Source organism: Carassius gibelio, chromosome A1 (assembly GCF_023724105.1).
Source record: "Carassius gibelio isolate Cgi1373 ecotype wild population from Czech Republic chromosome A1, carGib1.2-hapl.c, whole genome shotgun sequence".
NCBI classification, from domain to species: Eukaryota; Metazoa; Chordata; class Actinopteri; order Cypriniformes; family Cyprinidae; genus Carassius; species Carassius gibelio.
This window is the reverse complement of record NC_068371.1, coordinates 29,699,367-29,718,001: the sequence shown is the minus strand read 5'-3', so window position 1 is coordinate 29,718,001 and position 18,635 is coordinate 29,699,367. Positions and strand designations below refer to the sequence as shown.

General features: G+C 36.8%; 1 protein-coding gene across 1 annotated transcript in view; it reads left to right on the top strand.

Annotated features, from left to right (window-relative positions):
- The first annotated feature begins 708 nt into the window (after positions 1-708).
- LOC128017857 (cAMP-dependent protein kinase catalytic subunit alpha) overlaps positions 709-18,635 on the top strand; it is a 32,702-nt gene continuing 14,775 nt past the window's right edge. Inside the window, exons 1-2 of the mRNA XM_052603404.1 lie at positions 709-1,178; positions 3,955-4,016. Coding sequence (XP_052459364.1) covers positions 1,133-1,178; positions 3,955-4,016 — 108 coding nt within the window. The 5' untranslated portion in view covers positions 709-1,132. The remainder of the gene's footprint in view (positions 1,179-3,954; positions 4,017-18,635) is intronic.

Sequence of the window (18,635 nt, the reverse complement as noted above, 5' to 3'; positions counted from 1 at the left end):
ATCAGAGATGGCACTTTAGGCTGCTCCACCTTTGATCCACACATCACATCAGACAGCTGCTCTTCTTTTCATCCCTCCATCTCTCCCTCTGCTCTCGTCCCATAGTTTCATGTTGCCTCCCTCTATTCTCTGTCCTCTGATCCGGGGCTGTGAAAATATGCACACTGTGGGTCACGGGGGGCGAAGGATACACCAAACCAACCGGAGACCAGTGCTGTTGAAGTCGAGTCAGGTGATGGGTGTTAAGACTAATTTTGATAACATAAAAATAGTATTTTGCATAGTATTTATTTCATGTGTTGTGTGCTTGACATTTGTTTTGAAAGTAAAAAAAAAAAAAGACTGTTTACATTTTGCAGGAAAGTCCTAAAATATCTAAAAATATGATAACTGACCCCACAAAATGAGTGTCAAAATGACCTTCTATTGGCCAACATGTGTTCCGTGCCCAGTATTTTTCCTGGTAGACAACAGTTGTGGAAATATTCAATATGCATACGATTTATATTTACTTTATTAACTCAATACAAGTTTAGTCCACTCATTAACATCATTCATAAAGCTCCGTCCGTTTGGAACGTAAGGGAACGATGTTTTGTTTCGATATCGAGAAATCAAAACTCATCACGGCTTCATTAGCGTCAATCACTCCGCACATCTGTCCGTCTTCTTCCGTCTGGCCAATGGGGAGGCGCGGTGGGCGGGCTCAGTCCGGGGGGCGGAGTCTGTGTCGATGGCCACGGGAAGCGCAGCTGCATGAACGATCTCACCGAACCTGCATCCGTGTTTTTCAGCCGCGATCCCCTCCCCTGCGAGCGCCGCTCACGGAACATCCCCGCGGGGAGGCGAGAGAGAGAGAGGACTGCGGGGCCGCGGAGGTGCGGCGAAGAGCCAGGCCAGGAAAGGACGCCCGAGTCCGGTTTGATGCTGGCGGCCCGTCCGCCCTTTAAACACGGATGCTGCTGCTGCTGCTGCTGCATTCATAAGAGATCGCTGTTTATTCGAGAACCCATCGTCCCCTGTTTTCACATCTCCAGCCGATCGATAGACGCCAGCCGCTCAAACGGAGCGTGAGAGTCGAAGCGCATCCCTCTCCACCTGCGGCTCTCCAGCGCCTGACGGGCCCAGAGTCATGGGCAACACGCCGGCCGCCAAACGGGGCAACGAGATGGAGAGCGGTGGGTGTCTTTAACGCGTCCCAGTCATTCTGTTTAGTCATCATCTTCATCTTCGATCGTGGCGATCCTCAGATGCTCTTCGGGAATGATGTCGTGCATGTGCGAGGCTTCGGCAGAGATGATGCTGATGCTGTCATGGCGATCACAGGCTCATACAATGTGTTGATGCTTTATTAAGAGCGAGATGCGCTTCGTCTGAGGGTTGCACTCTGTATAAAACAAGCCGAAGATGCTTATTAGCCTAGATTTTAAAAAAATAGTATATTTGTGTGTGTCTGATGGGTCTGGAGAAGGTATGAAGAAAACAACAAGAACCAAAACCTACTTACTGAGATCTATAAATATAGCAATTGAACAATCTGTCATTGAAAACAACCTTATTATTTGACCACTGTGTGTCCTTCCAAGTGTCTGTGATGGTTAGGGCCTCGCTGGTGTCTTGAGGCTTGGGTTGTTTAACCCAGGCTTAAGTCGCTAACATACTAACCCTGGTTTAATCATTTGATTGTCGAGTGTTGTGATTTCATGCTTTACACGTGTAAATCTCAGGATTATTTTTCATATTTACAGTGGTCCATTAGTGTGAAAGAGTTGCAAGCTATTTTGAAAACATTTAAGTTAAAATTGCTGCAGTGAATGCTATAGTCATTGCTTAACTCATATTAGAAAAGTCCTTCGATATATCCCACCCGACCTTCCTGTTTAAGTATGAAATGTGTCAAAAACAGGAACAAAAACTGCTCACGGTCTTGAACCGTTTCCCTCAAATGCTGGTTCTTGAAAGTTTCTGTGTGATACAAAAAGTATGCATATTTAATGTTTCAAGAAATGTTTAGATTACGATCGGTTTGTCTGTTGCGAAACAGCTCAAAGTTACGTATACCAGTGAAAAATCGGTGTTAACCCCCTTTAAAAATTTAAAAATGCACGGAAACATTAACTCAGGGTTAAAAGTGGCCTTAATTTGCATGCAAGTTACATAATATACATTACATTACGCAAGTTACATTATCAAAACAAAACCAATCTATATTATCACCCAGCTCCTAATATAAATTTGGATATACAAGTGAGTCCAACTTTATCTGCATACAGTGCTCTCATGTAAAGTAATATATTGCAAATCTTGTTTGATTGCAATGCAAAATGTGAAGTATATTATTGCCCAGCTGTCAAATGTGACTTTATTAACTCATAAGTTATTAAGATACTATAACAATGAACGCCACAATGTTCTGTAAAGCTGCATTAAAACAATTAGAATTGTGCAAAGTGCTGCAAAAACAAGTCTGACGTTGAGTACAGTGAGAAAATCTCCTCCCGCCTCCCTTGAAAATTGTCTTTCTTTTAGCTTGCTTTATATTTTCTTCACTGAATTTGTGGGAAATTGCAGAATGGATTTGAAAATGCTGAAATGTGTTGAATGGAGCTGAGATGCTGCACTCTTATTGGAAGCTGAAGACATAATGAAATGAGTGCTGTCAGATAATTAATCGCGATTAATCGCATCCAATATATATATATATATATATATATATATATATATATATATATATATATATATATATATATATATATATATATTTTTTTTTTTTTTTAGTAATATATATGTGTGTTCTGTGTATATTTCTAATGCAAATATAAATACATGCAAATAAATGCATGCATGCATATCTTTAAGAAACATATGTTATGTTTATATAGAAAATATTTATATAATTTATAATATATACATGTAAATATATGTAAAGATTTTAAAAATATATATTGTATGTGTGTGTGTATTTTTATATGCATAATAAATATACACAGTACACACATATATATTAGGTAAACAAAGACTTTTATTTTGGATGCGATTAATCGTGAGTAATCGTTTGACAGCACTTAATGAAACTGAACTTGAAATGAACTTTTTTTGCACTCCTGTGTGGCATTTTATTACATTTACCCCTGTAATGCCTGACATATTAAATATTTTTTTAAATGGAAGAGTTAAGTGAACCTTAAGACTATATATATATATATATATATATATATATATATATATATATATATATATATATATATATATATATATATATATATATATATATATATATATATATATATATATATACACAGTTTATAATCCAGAAACAGACTCCAACTCACAGACTCAGATTTTTAGCTTCAGGCTTTGATTTCATCCAGTCGTCAGAGATCAAACACGTTTGATATTTGGATCTGATTTTAGAATGCATGTTGTTTTGATTCGTCATGCGTCTCCTAGCAACAAGCCACTCATTTCGTGAGTTTAAAGTGACTTGTGTGTGATCCTCAGTCATTTACTGTCTGATGCCCAGATTCTCCACTTAAATCGGCAAGTGATGCCCAATCTAAATCAGTGAGATCTTTATAACAGTATAGCAGACTACTTACATAAAATGATTTAAATATCAGTTTTCACTCTGTATCTCCAATAATGCCCTAGTAAGATGGTATTTAAATGAGTAGTTTTATGATTAAAGCATGTATTGCAATCATATTTGAGACTCACATTTTAACATGACTTTTCTAATAATAAAAAAAAGATAACCAAGTAAACTTGAGCTGCTGCAGTATTATACAAATACGTAAAGATTTCACAGCAAAAAGAGACCATCACTCAGACGACAGAAAGACAGGGAATAGATTGTGTACCACAGGTTTTTAGCAACGTTTTGTTCGTGTTGATCATTAGAAATCACATATGATTTACTACTTAAGTTCATGTAGTTTCTCTCTCTTCCCACAGTCAAAGAGTTTCTGGCCTTCGCCCGAGAAGATTTCCTCAGGAAATGGGAGAATCCTGCACAGGTGAGAGGAACAGAGGAGGGAAGCGCATTGAACTTGAGTAAAGAATTCATTAAAAGCAGGTGCTCTCAGGCACCTTTGGAAACGACAGCAGAATTATTGCATGGCCAGGTGTGTTTTCTGTGGCACTTTGAACAAACCCTGAAGATCACTCTTGTGCCAGTAAAAATCCACCACAATGTTCTAGTATTTATAAATAGCAGGCTATATAATGCTCCATAAATAAGCTCTTCTAAACTTTAAACCAAGTTTTTACAAAATGACCGTTTCATGTGATGATGTCAAGGCAAATACTTGCTACGCTACGTCTATTTTTGCCAGGCTAACCCTATCAATAAGCACATTGAAAATAGTGCATCGCTAACAAATCAATGGTTTTTAACAGACGTCTGTTTGGAGTGATTCATGTTAAACGCACAACGGCAGGCACACAAACAATTTATATTTAGGGCCCGAGCACCGATGGTGTGAGGACCCTCTTGTATCTGCTTTGTTTATTATTATTATTATTATTATTATTAGGGCCCGAGCACCGATGGTGTGAGGACCCTCTTGGAATTGCTCCGTTTATTAGGGCCCGAGCACCGATGGTGTGAGGACCCTCTTGGAATTGCTCCGTTTATTATTATTATTATTATTATTATTAGGGCTCAAGCCCGAAGGGGCGAAGAGCCCTATTGTTCTTCTAAGGATTATTCTTATTATTTTTTTTATTTTTTATTAAACCTTCCGGGGGTTTTTAGGGGCCTTAACATGCTCAAAAACTCTTGAAAATTGGCACACACATTGGAATCTGCGGCCATCAGGACGCTGCAGAGGCTGGGACCCGGGCGTGGCACAGGGACTCTACAGCGCCCCCTGGAACACCGTCAGAAATCTTGAACCATAGCTCACACACACTTGCATATATTTATATGAAACTCAGTACACTTATAGATCTCATTGAGCCGAACAACTTTCACACTTTATGTCATAGGCTCCGCCCAACAGGAAGTCAGCTATTCAGGGCTGTTTAAAAAAAGCATGCTCTGGAATTTGATATACTTGTCATAGGTCTTTTACTTGATTGCCACCAAACTCGGTCAACATGATCTCAAGACATTGGGGATGGAAAATTGCGAGGGGATTTTTGATATCTCAAACGGTTTGCCCGTGGCGAGGCGTGGAAATTATGGCGAGAAATGAGAAACAGGAAATGTCTAATAACATCCACATACATTTCCTGAATTTGATCAAACTTCATTGGTTTGTTCGTTGTATGATACCGATCGTATATATGTGACTATTAAGAGTCAACATTATAGCGCCACCAACTGGCAGCAGGAAGTGAGTCAATTTCAAAATGCTTTTAATTCAGCATCTTATTTTTACTCGATTTGCTTCAAACTTCATCAGAATAATGACAAAACACGGCCGATGTAAATCTGTTGTGGGGATATTGATATCTAATATGGTGTTGCCATGGCAACGTGTCAAACTTGAATGTTCTGTTATGGTGAGTTTGAGGCAGACAACAAGCTCAGATTTACATGAAACTCAAAACACATATCAGTATTAGTGATAGCTAGACAATGGGAAAAGCTTTTAAAAGGGCGTGAAGGAGGCACGCTATAGCGCCACCTTTTGTCAAAAGTGGGGGGGGTTAGTTTTAGCTACAGACACCAAACTTGGTACATAAATTGTTCTTATCAAGACGGACAACTTTCTAATTCACAGTCATCAGCTACGACCAACAGGAAGTCGGCTATTTTGATTGAAATATTTAAATTGAGCTCTGATTTAATGCATACTCCTCAGAGGAAATGTTCACTATACTCACCAAACTTTGTCTACATGTTGAAAAAACATTGAGCAACTTAAATTGCGAACGGATTTTGATTAGCTTGAACGGTTTGGTCGTGGTAATTTTTTGAAATGACAGTAAAAAGGGAATCATTAATTGTCTTGTATTTTTAAATTGCAGCTTCCAAACACTTAAAAAAAAATTCAAACAGAGATCAAATCATTCTGAGGACATATGCATAGTTTCATGACTTTACAACACTGTATGATTAAAAGAAAATTAAAAAACTGTCAGACATCTCAACTCACTCTGTCCCTCTGTTTGAGGAATGTATGTGTGCTGAGTGTGTGTGTGAGTGGGGGATGGGCATGAGCTGAGTGGCAGACACAATGAGAGAGAGAAAGAGAGAGAGAGAGAGAGAGAGAGAGAGAGAGAGAGACTTAATCATCTCTTTAATCACCAGAAAAAAAAAAGTATTTTAAATTGTTATTTTTTGTTGCTGTTGCTAACATTGCTGTTTTCATTAAAACTTAAGAAATATCTTAGGCCTTATCCTTTTCTGACAGTTTCAGGAATTAAAAACAAAATTTTAAAAATACTTATTTGTGCTGCAAATAATAATTTCAACTCATTTGATACTGACCTATTCCATCCTATGACATGACATGTATCTACATTTTAAAAATCTCATGGATGTAACAGTAAAACTGTTCAGCTCACGGATCAAGACTAAGCTGTAATGCAAGCAGAACTTTCACAAATGCTTATAAGTCATTAATGGATTTAATAACAATGTAAAATAATGTCTAATTTGTTAACATTAGTAAATGCATTGGTAACACTTTATAATAACTGCACTCATTAGTAAATAGTCAGTTCATGCTTTATAAAGTCTTGTCCCAACATTAATAGTCATTAGTAAGGAGCTTATAAATACAGCTATAAATAGCTTGTTCTTGGTTTATAAGCACATTTATTAAAAAGGAGAGTAAAGGGTCAGTTATCTTCCTATGAAAAATAAAAAAATACAAATAACAGACAACAACACTGATTGATACAGAACTCAGAAATGTTATTGTAGATTTATGATAAAATCACCCTGTAAATGAATTCATACTCCTCCAAGAAGACACAAGTAGTTCACACCAAACTTTTTCAGCATGATGCCAATATACTGAAGATGTTAAATTGTGAATGGGTTTAGGATACCTTAAATGTTGTGGCCATTGCGATTTATTAAAGTAACATAAAAAAATACAATAGTTATTTTACTATATCTTTAACATTTTTCATTCCAACTCTTCATAATTTTTTATATACGTAGAAGACATCATTTGAAGGAAGCACAGTAAGTTTCATAGCTTTATTATGTTCAGGAGCCAGCATAAAATTAAAACTATCATAACTTATAAATCAAGCTTGCAATTCTTAGTACCAATAATGGCCACCAGATGGAGATATAGGATTACTTTTAAATAATTATTGTAGAAACGAGAATGATTTATATCATTTATAGAAATCTTTCAAAGAAAAATATGTATTTTATGTATTTTACTGATAAAATGACCCTCACTTAATTAGAATAACAAGCTGAAGTATTGTGGAATACTGTGTATTAAGAATAATTATTTATAGGCTTTATGGACAGATAAGTTTTGAGTGACTCTTGAAGGTTCAGCACCACATCCTCTTTTACCACTGTTTAAAGAATTTATCTTACAGAACAGTTGCAAATGAATTTGGATAGCTTGAATGGTTTTGTCATGATGATTTTTTGAAATAACAGTAAATTCTTTTAAAGTGCAGCTTCTAAACACTTCAAAAAAAGGTACACATAGAAGAAGGAAATATGCATAGTTTCATGACTATACAACACTATATGGATGATAGAAAATTAAAAAACTATCATACATCTGATGTCACTCTGTCCCTCTGTCATTGTGGGTAATGTGTGTGTGTGTGTGTGTGTGTGTTAATTGAATTAGGTGTGAAACTATCAGGGAGCATTTAGTCTCCAGCGCCAACATTTTACAGAACTGCCACTTTCCTGGAGTCTCAGAATTACAATGTGTCAGGTTCTGAGAGATCTAAGATTCCAAAAAATTATTTAATTAGAATACCATGAAGTATTGTGAAATACTATATATTAAGACTTATATATATATATATAAGACTATATATAGGCTTTCTGAACCGATTAGAGTGACTCGTGAAGGACCAGCACCACCTCCTCTTGTCCGATGGTTTGAGGAATATATCTTCCAGAATCCGGGATTAAGATTTAGGAGCTCATTTTTATTCCACCTCCTTTCCTGAAAAGTCTGTCTTGCAGAATTGACTAAAAATTAATCTTCACATTAATTCCTAATTATTTTGCAATTCTTTTTGTCAGTTCTTCTTGACATGTTTTTTTTTTCTTTTTCTTTTCTGACCTCATGACCCAGTCAGCATTTTTGTACAATGGTCAAGTCTTAACTTATCCATTTCTGTATTGCATTTGTGTTTGATATTTCTCATGGGTATTTCATAATTTTCGACTTTGAGTTAAAATAGTTTGAGTTAAAACTCTTTTTTAGTGCATTTCATCTGTAAAAGAAAACATGCCTAATAATTCTGCACATGAATATAAGGAGTTTTTCTCTTCCAGCTTTCCTGGACTATTGTATAACACTCATAAATTATTAAATAAAAAATAATGGTAGTTATTAAGATTGATATGGTTTGGAATTGGTAAAATGTGCTTGGAAAAAAATCACAAAACAATGTTTTAATGTTTAAGTTTGGAATATTAACTGACATGAATGAATGCTATATAAATATTGTTCATGTTAACATAATGTTTATAAATGAAATCTTATTGTAAAGTGTTACTAAATATATATATATATATATATATATATATATATATATATATATATATATATTGTTCTGTGAATGTGATTTTAAAGTCTAGATGATTCGGATTAACCCTTTAACTGCCATATCCTTTAAAACCTCACTGCCAGAGGGATATTGTGAATGCATGTGCCCGCTGGGCACAGTTTACCTGATGCCACCGGGGTGGCGATGGCATTGGTGGCTTGAGCCCGCCATCGCTGCTTGCAGCTATATTTATTATTATTATTATTATTATTATTATTCTTCTTCTCCAAAATGAATTGCATTTTTGAGGGCCTAAACATGCTCGAAAAGTCATGAAACTTTGCACACACCTCAGAACTGGCGAAAATTTACGTCTGATATGGGTTTCAGAAGTGGGTGTGGCAAAATGGCTCAACAGCGCCACCTATACACGTTCAACGGTGTGCGCCTCGAGCTACGTTTCATGTACATGTATGAAAATCGGTATACTCATGTAACTCTCCAATACCTACAAAAAAGTCTCTTGGAGCAAAATCCGAAACCCAACAGGAAGTCGGTTATTACTAATATTATGAGCAAATTTTGTGTCATTTTTGTCATTTCCATGCGTTGTATTTTAACGAACTCCTCCTAGAGATTCATTCAGATCAACACCAAATTTGGTATGCCTAATCTGAAGGCCTTTGCGATGTTAAATTGCGAAGCTTTTGAGTTTTCGTTAATGGGCGTGTCCGTGGCGGCCTGGCGAATTTCGATGACTCGCCATGAAACAGGAAGTTGCTATAACTCAGACATACAATGACCAATCTGCCCCAAACTTCACATGTTTGATGAGACTCCTGACCTGAACAGATTGACATGCCCATATTCAGTTATAGTCATAGCGCCACCTATTGGCAACAGGAAGTGACATATTTTACACTGCGATGAACTACTCCTAGAAATTTTATGATATCAATGTATTTTTTGTGGTCAGTCTAATCTAAAGGCCTGTGCGATGTTAAGTTGTGAAGATCTTGAGTTTTCGTTAAAAGGCGTGTCCATGGCGCCGTCACGAAGTTCGATGTCTCGCCATGGGAATAAAATATGTTATAACTCAGGCATAAAATGTCCGATCTTCCCCAAACTGCACATGTGTGATAAGAGTCCTGGCCTGAACACATCTGAAGGCCAAAATTCCATCAGGTGTGGCAAAATGGCTCGATAGCGCCACCTATACACTTTCAACAGAGTGCGTCTCGAGCTATGTTTCACGTACATGTACAAAAATCGGTATACATATGTAACACACCAATACCTACAAAAAAGTCTCTTGGTACGAAATCCGAATCCCAACAGGAAGTCGGTTATTTAGAATTTTCTCTGCAAAATTGGCGTTGTTTTTGCCATTTTCAGGGGTCATACTTTAACAAACTCCTCCTAGAGATTTATTCAGATCAACACCAAACTTGGTCAGTGTAATCTAAAGGCTTTTGCGATGTTAAATTGCGAAGATCTTGAGGTTTCGTTAAAGGGCGTGTCCATGGCAGCCTGACAAATTTCGATGTTTCGCCATGAAATAGGATGTTGTTATAACTCAGGCATAAAATGTCCGATCTTGCCCAAACTTCACTTGTGTGATAAGGGTCCTGCCCTGAACACACCTGAAGGCCAATATTCCATTATAATGATAGCGCCACCTGCTGGCAACAGGAAGATTGGCACATATATGGAATAAACATTGATATATTTTACTTATATTTATGAGTTTAAACGCATATTTCTCACCGTTGACCTATTAACTAAAGCCACTCGCTGCCGGTGAGCCCGGGTGCGAGGGCCCGTTCATCGCTGCTTGCAGCTTTAATTATTATTATTATTAGGGCTCAAGCCCAAAGGGCGAGAGGCCTATTGTTTTCCTTAGGATTATTTTTTATTATTATTATTATTATTATTATTATTATTATTATTATTATTATTATTTTTTTCCAACGTCTCGGGGGCTTTTGGGGCCCTTAACGTGCTTAAAAAGTCTTGAAAATTGGCACACAGATTGGAACCTGCGGCCATTAGGGCCGGGCAGAGACTGATACACGGGCGTGGCACAGGGGCTCTACAGCGCCCCCTGGAATATGGAGGGCCATATATCATACATTCTTGCTCGTAGACGTATGAAACTCGGTACACATATAAATCTCATCAATCCAAACAACTTTTGTATTGCATATCATAGGCTCCGCCCAACAGGAAGTTGGCTATTTAGGGTTTAGTATTCAAATTTTTCGTCAAAGTTGTGGGGGCTTTTGGGGTCCTTAACATACTCAAAAACTCTTGAAAATTTGCGCACACTTTGGAATCTGTGGCCTTTAGGAGCCTGCAGAGGCTGGGACCCGGGCGTGGCACAGGGGCTCTACGGCGCCCCCTGGAACACAGTCAGAAATGTTGATGTATAGCTCACACATACTTGCACATTTTCATATGAAACTCAGTACACATATAGATCTCATCGTGCCGAACAACTTTCGTATTGCATGTCATAGGCTCCGCCCATCAGGAAGTCAGCTATTTAGAGTTATGTAAAAAGCGCATGCTCTGGAATTTGAAATACTTGTCATAGGTTTTTTTCTCGATTGCCGCCAAACTTGGTCAACATGATCTCAAGACACTGGGGATGAAAAATTGCCAGGGGATTTTTGATATCTCGAACGGTTTGCTCGTGGCGAGGCGTTGAAATTATGTCGAGAAATGAGAAACAGGAAGTGTCTAATACCGTCCACATACATTTCCTGATTTTAATCAAACTTCATCAGATTATTCGTTGTATGATGTCGATCGCATATATGTGACTATTAGGAGTCAAAGTTATAGCGCCACCAACTGGCAGAAGGAAGTGTGTCATTTTCAAAATGATTTGAATTCAGCATCTTATTATTACTCGATTTGCTTCAAACTTCATCAGAATAATGTTAAAACACAGCCGATATAAATCTGCAAGGGGGATATTGATATCTAAAAAATTGTTGGCGTGGCAACATGTCAAACTGGAATACTTCTCAGGTGATTTTGAGGCAAATAACATACTTAGAATTTCACAAAACTCTGAACACACATCAGTATTTCTGATAGGAACTTAAATTGTGAATGGATTTTGGATAGCTTGAATGGTTTTGCCGTGGTGATTTTTTTAAATGACCTTACAAAGGGAATCATTATTGTATTTTTAAATTGCAGCTTCCAAACACGTCAAAGAATTTTTTCATACAGATGAAAAAGTCATTCTGAGGAAATATGCATAGTTTCACGACTTTACAACACTGTATGGATAACAGAAAATTAATCAGACATCTCATATCACTCTGTCCCTCTGTTTGAGTATATGTGCTTAGACTTCCATTGTCTGAGAGAAATAGCGCCCCTACAGGTTCAATTCCCGGACTTTTACTTTCACTTTTAAATCGGTTAAAAATACAAACAAATACTTAGATTTAATTCACACTGACAAGCTAAACCAACATATCTGATTATTACCGGTTCAGGGCTCATGGATAAATTATTTCTGGCCAGAGATACGTGAGAAATAGGAGAGATGAATCACCGCTGTGATCAGGAGCGTCTGGAGTAAAGAGCTCAGAGAAAACGAATTTATTCCTGTTTTAAAGCTTTTAAAAATAAATTATTACAGCGATATCACACAATCAACCAATTAGAACACACCAAGAGCTAAATTAAGATGTTTTTGAACTGTTTGTGTGAAAATGAAATATTTGCAGCTGACTATCTGAAATCACGCCTCCGATCAGCGCTTACAGTGTCGAGCTCAAAACAAACGAATTTATTCTTGTTTAAGAGCTTTTTTAAATAAAATATTACCACAAATGCACACAATAAACCCATTGTAACACAACAAGAGCTAAATGCAGGTGTTTGTGACCTGTTTAAGTGTGCAAGACTATTTGAAAGCGCGACTGGCAGAATAACATATCTCTCGAGCTGCAGGATTCTGGCTTTCGTCGTACGAACGAACACATCACGGACAAGATTATTTCAAAACACATAATAGCTTGGCGAATATAAACGAAAACAGCCACGTGAACATAAACTGGATCTACTGGATTTGAATATTAAAGTGACCACATTTACCACTTGCTTCTGTCTTCAATTTTAATCTATATAAAAAAGGAAACTCATTCGACTTGGCTGCTTTTTTAATGTGTGCGTATTTATTTATTTATCTTTTTATACATTTTGTATAATTTCATAGTTTGTGTATTACAATTATAAAAACAAAAATAAAATTAGCCACTCACATAGAAATAGCTTAGGCCTTAACCTTTTTCTGACAGTTTTAGGGATTTTTAAAAATCCTAAAAAAACCTTATTTGTGCTGCAAATAATAATTTCAAACTCATTTGATACTGACCTATGACATCCTGTGACATTATATTTATTTTAATTTACATAATCTCATGGATGTAACAGTAAATCTGTTCAGCTCACAGATCAATACTAAGCTGTAATGCAAGCAGAACTTTCACAAATGCTTGTAGGTCAATAAAATCATTACAAAACACTTACAAATCATTTAAGGGGTTTTATAACACTGTAAAATATATCTAAAATATCTAATTTGTTAACATTAGCAAATGCATTGATAACACTTTATAATAACTGCACTCATTAGTAAATAGTCAGTTCATGCTTTATAAAGCCTTGTCCCAATATTAATAGTCAGTAGTAAGCAGTTTATAAATACAGCTATAAATAGCTTGTCCTTGGTTTATAAGCACATTTATTAAAAAGGAGAGTAAAGGGTCAGTTATCTTCCTATGAAAAATAAAAGATAAAAATAAACAAACAACAACACAGATTGATACAGAACTCAGAAATTTTATTGTGGATTTATGATAAAATCAGCCTGTAAATGAATTCATACTCCTCCTCATACTACTCCATACTCCTTTTTCAACATGATGCCAATATACTGAGATGTTAAATTGTGAATGGGTTTAGGATAGCTTAAATGGTGTTGCCATAGATATTTATTAAAGTAACATAAAAAATACAATAGTTATTTTACTATATCTTTAAAATTTTTCATTCTAACTCTTCATAATTTTTTATATAAGTAGAAGTCCTCATTTGAAGGAAGCACAGTAAGTTTCATAGCTTTATCATTTTCAAGAGCCAGCATAAAATTAAAACTATCATAACTTATAAATCAAGCTTGCAATTCTTAGTACCTATAATGGCCACCAGAGGGAGCTATAGGATTACTTTTAAATAATTATTGGAGAAACGAGTATGATTTAAATAATTTATAGAAATCTTTCAAATAAAATAATATGTATTTTAGGAATTTTACTGATAAAATGACCCTCACTTAATTAGAATAACAAGCTGAAGTATTGTGAACTGTATATTAAGAATAATTCTTAATAGGCTTTATGGACAGATACGTTTTAAGTGACTCTTGAAGGTTCAGCACCACATCCTCTTTTACCACTGTTTAAAGAATTAATCTTACAGAACAGGTGTGAATGAATTTTGGATAGCTTGAATGGTTTTGTCGTGGTGATTTTTTGAAATAATAGTAAAAAAGGAACCAGTAAAAAAAAGTGCAGCTTCTAAACACTTCAAAAAAATGTACACATAGAAGACAAGTCATTCTGAGGAAATATGCATAGTTTCATGACTATACAACATTATATGGATGACAGAAAATTAAAAAACATACATCTGATGTCACTCTGTCCCTCTGTCACTGTGTGTGTGTGTTTGTGTGTGTTTTAAGTGAATTAGGTGTGAAACTATCAGTGAGCATTTAGTCTCCAGCGCCAACATTTTACAGAACTGCCACTTTCCTGGAGTCTCAGAATTACAATGTGTCAGGTTCTGAGAGATCTAAGATTCCAAAAAATTATTTAATTAGAATACCATGAAGTATTGTGAAATACTATATATTAAGACTTTATATATAGGCTTAATGAACAGATTAGAGTGACTCGTGAAGGACCAGCACCACCTTCTCTTGTCCGATGGTTTGAGGAATATATCTTCCAGAATCTGGGATTAAGATTTAGGAGCTCATTTTTATTCCACCTCCTTTCCTGAAAGTCTGTCTTGCAGAATTGACTAAAAATTAATCTTCACATTAATTCCTAATTCTTTTGCAATTCTTTTGTCAGTTCTTCTTGACCTGTTTTTCTCTTCCAGCTTTCCTGGACTATTGTATAGCACTCATAAATGATTAAATAAAAAATAATGGTAGTTATTAAGATTGATATGGTTTGGAATTGGTAAAATGTGCTTGGAAAAAAATCACAATAAAACAATGTTTTAATGTTTAAGTTTGGAATATTAACTGACATGAATGAATGCTATATAAATATTGTTCATGTTAACATAATGTTTATAAATGAAATCTTATTGTAAAGTGTTACTAAAGTTTTATATATATATATATATATATATATATATATATATATATATATATATATATATATATATATATATATATTGTTCTGTGAATGTGATTTTAAAGTCTAGATGATTCGGATTAACCCTTTAACTGCCATATCAAGTTCAAGTTCTAGTTCAAGTTCAATTTATTTGTATAGCGCATTTACAACAGCCTCCTGGCTGACCAAAGTGCTTTAACATAAGAGCAAGAATATTACACATACATAAAAATATACCAGACAAAAAATTTAAAACCACCCATTTCAAAATGTAGCATAACACAGTAGTCAGTACACTAAGGAAAATAAAAAAGTTTTTAGCAAAGATTTAAAAATAGACAAGGAAGGGGCCAGTCTGATCTCTAAAGGCAGGGTATTCCAGAGTCGTGGCCCAGCCACTGCAAATGCACGCTCCCCTCTACGCTCCCCTCTATCCTTTAAAACCTCACTGCCAGAGGGATATTGTGAATGCATGTGCCCGCTGGGCACAGTTTACCTGATGCCACCGGGGTGGTGATGGCATTGGTGGCTTGAGCCCGCCATCGCTGCTTGCAGCTATATTTATTATTATTATTCTTCTTCTCTAAGATGAATCGCATTTTTGAGGGCCTAAACATGCTCGAAAAGTCATGAAACTTTGCACACACCTCAGAACTGGCGAAAATTTACGTCTGATATGGGTTTCAGAAGTGGGTGTGGCAAAATGGCTCAACAGCGCCACCTATACACATTCAACGGTGTGCGCCTCGAGCTACGTTTCATGTACATGTATGAAAATCGGTATACACATGTAACTCTCCAATACCTACAAAAAAGTCTCTTGGAGCAAAATCCGAAACCCAACAGGAAGTCGGTTATTTCTAATATTATGAGCAAATTTTGTGTCATTTTTGTCATTTCCATGCGTTGTATTTTAACGAACTCCTCCTAGAGATTAATTCAGATCAACACCAAATTTGGTATGCCTAATCTAAAGGCCTTTGCGATGTTAAATTGCGAAGGTTTTGAGTTTTCGTTAAAGGGCCTGTGTGTGGCGGCCTGGCGAATTTCGATGATTCGCCATGAAACAGGAAGTTGCTATAACTCAGACATACAATGACCAATCTGCCCCAAACTTCACATGTTTGATGAAACTCCTGTCCTGAACAGTTTGACATGACTATATTCAGTTATAGTCATAGCGCCACCTATTGGCAAAAGGAAGTGACATATTTTACGCTGCGACAAACTACTCCTAGAAATTTTTGACATCAATGTCTTTTTTGTCGTCAGTCTAATCTAAAGGCCTGTACGATGTTAAATTGAGAAGATCTTGAGTTTTCGTTAAAGGGCGTGTCCATGGCGCCATGTCAAAGTTCGATGTCTCGCCATGGGAGTAGAAGTTGTTGTAACTCAGTCATAAAATATCAGATCTTGCCCAAACTTCAAATGTTTGATAAGAGTACTGACCTGAACACATCTGGAGGCTAATATTCCATTGGGTGTGGCAAAATGGCTCGATAGCGCCACCTATACATTTTCAATGGAGTGCGCCTCGAGCTACATGTCATATACATGTAGGAAAATCGGTAAACATATGTAACACACCAATAGCTACAAAAAAGTCTCTTGGTACGAAACCCGAATCCCAACAGGAAGTCGGTTATTTTTAATTTTCCCTGCAAAATTGGTGTTGTTTTTGGCATTTTCAGGGGTTGTATTTTAACGAACTCCTCCTAGAGATTTATTCAGATCAACACCAAACTTGGTCAGTGTAATCTAAAGCCCTTTGCCATGTTAAATTGCGAAGGAATTGAGGTTTCGTTAAAGGGCGTGTCTGTGGCGGCCTGGCGAATTTTGATGATTCGCCATGAAACACGAAGTTGCTATAACTCAGACATACAATGGCCAATCTGCCCCAAACTTCACATGTTTGATGAGACTCCTGACCTGAACAGATTGACATGCCCATATTCAGTTATAGTCATAGCGCCACCTATTGGCAACAGGAAGTGACATATTTTACACTGCGATTAACTACTCCTAGAAATTTTATGACATCAATGTATTTTTTGTGGTCAGTCTAATCTAAAGGCCTGTGCGATGTTAAGTTGTGAAGATCTTGAGTTTTCGTTAAAAGGCGTGTCCATGGCGCCGTCACGAAGTTCGATGTCTCACCATGGGAATAAAAGATGTTATAACTCAGGCATAAAATGTCCGATCTTCCCCAAACTGCACATGTGTGATAAGAGTCCTGGCCTGAACACATCTGAAGGCCAAAATTCCATCAGGTGTGGCAAAATGTCTCGATAGCGCCACCTATACACTTTCAACAGAGTGCGCCTCGAGCTATGTTTCACGTACATGTACAAAAATCGGTATACACATGTAACACACCAATACCTACAAAAAAGTCTCTTGGTACGAAATCCGAATCCCAACAGGAAGTCGGTTATTTAGAATTTTCTCTGCAAAATTGGCGTTGTTTTTGCCATTTTCAGGGGTTGTACTTTAACGAACTCCGCCTAGAGATTTATTCAGATCAACACCAAACCTGGTCAGTGTAATCTTAAGCCCTTTGTGATGTTAATTTGCGAAGATCTTTAGATTTCTTTAAAGGGCGTGCCATGGCGGCCTGACAAATTTCGATGTTTCGCCATGAAAAAGGAAGTTGCTGTAACTCAGACATACAATGTCCAATCTGCCCCAAACTTCACATGTTAGATAAAACTTCTGCCCTTAACAGATCTACATGCCCACATTCAGTTATAGTCATAGCGCCACCTATTGGCAACAGGAAGTGACATGTTTTACGCTGCGACAAACTACTCCTATTATTTTTTTGAAATTAACATATATTTTGTGGTCAGTCTAATCTAAAGGCCTGTGCAATGTTAACTTTTGGAGATCTTGAGTTTTTGTTTAAGGGTGTTTCCATGGCGCCATGACAAAATTTGATGTCTTGCCACAGCAAGAGAAGTTGTTGTAACTGAAGCATAAAATGTTCAATCTTCCCCAAACTTCACATGTTTGATAAGAGTCCTGGCCTGAACACATCTGAAGGCCAATATTCCATTATAATGATAGTGCCACCTGCTGGCAACGGTAAGATTGGCACATATATGGGATATACTTTGATATATTCAACTTATATTTAGGACATTAAATGCATATTTCTCAACGTTCACCTTTTTACTTAAGCCACACAACGGTGAGCCCGGGTGCGAGGGCCCGTTCATCGCTGCTTGCAGCTTTAATTAGGGCTCAAGCCCAAAGGGCGAGAGGCCTATTGTTTTCCTTAGGATTATTTTTTATTATTATTATTATTATTATTATTATTTTTTTTTTCCAACGTCTCGGGGGCTTTTGGGGCCCTTAACGTGCTTAAAAAGTCTTGAAAATTGGCACACAGATTGGAACCTGCGGCCATTAGGGCCGGGCAGAGACTGATACACGGGCGTGGCACAGGGGCTCTACAGCGCCCCCTGGAATATGGAGGGCCATATATCATACATTCTTGCTCGTAGACGTATGAAACTCGGTACACATATAAATCTCATC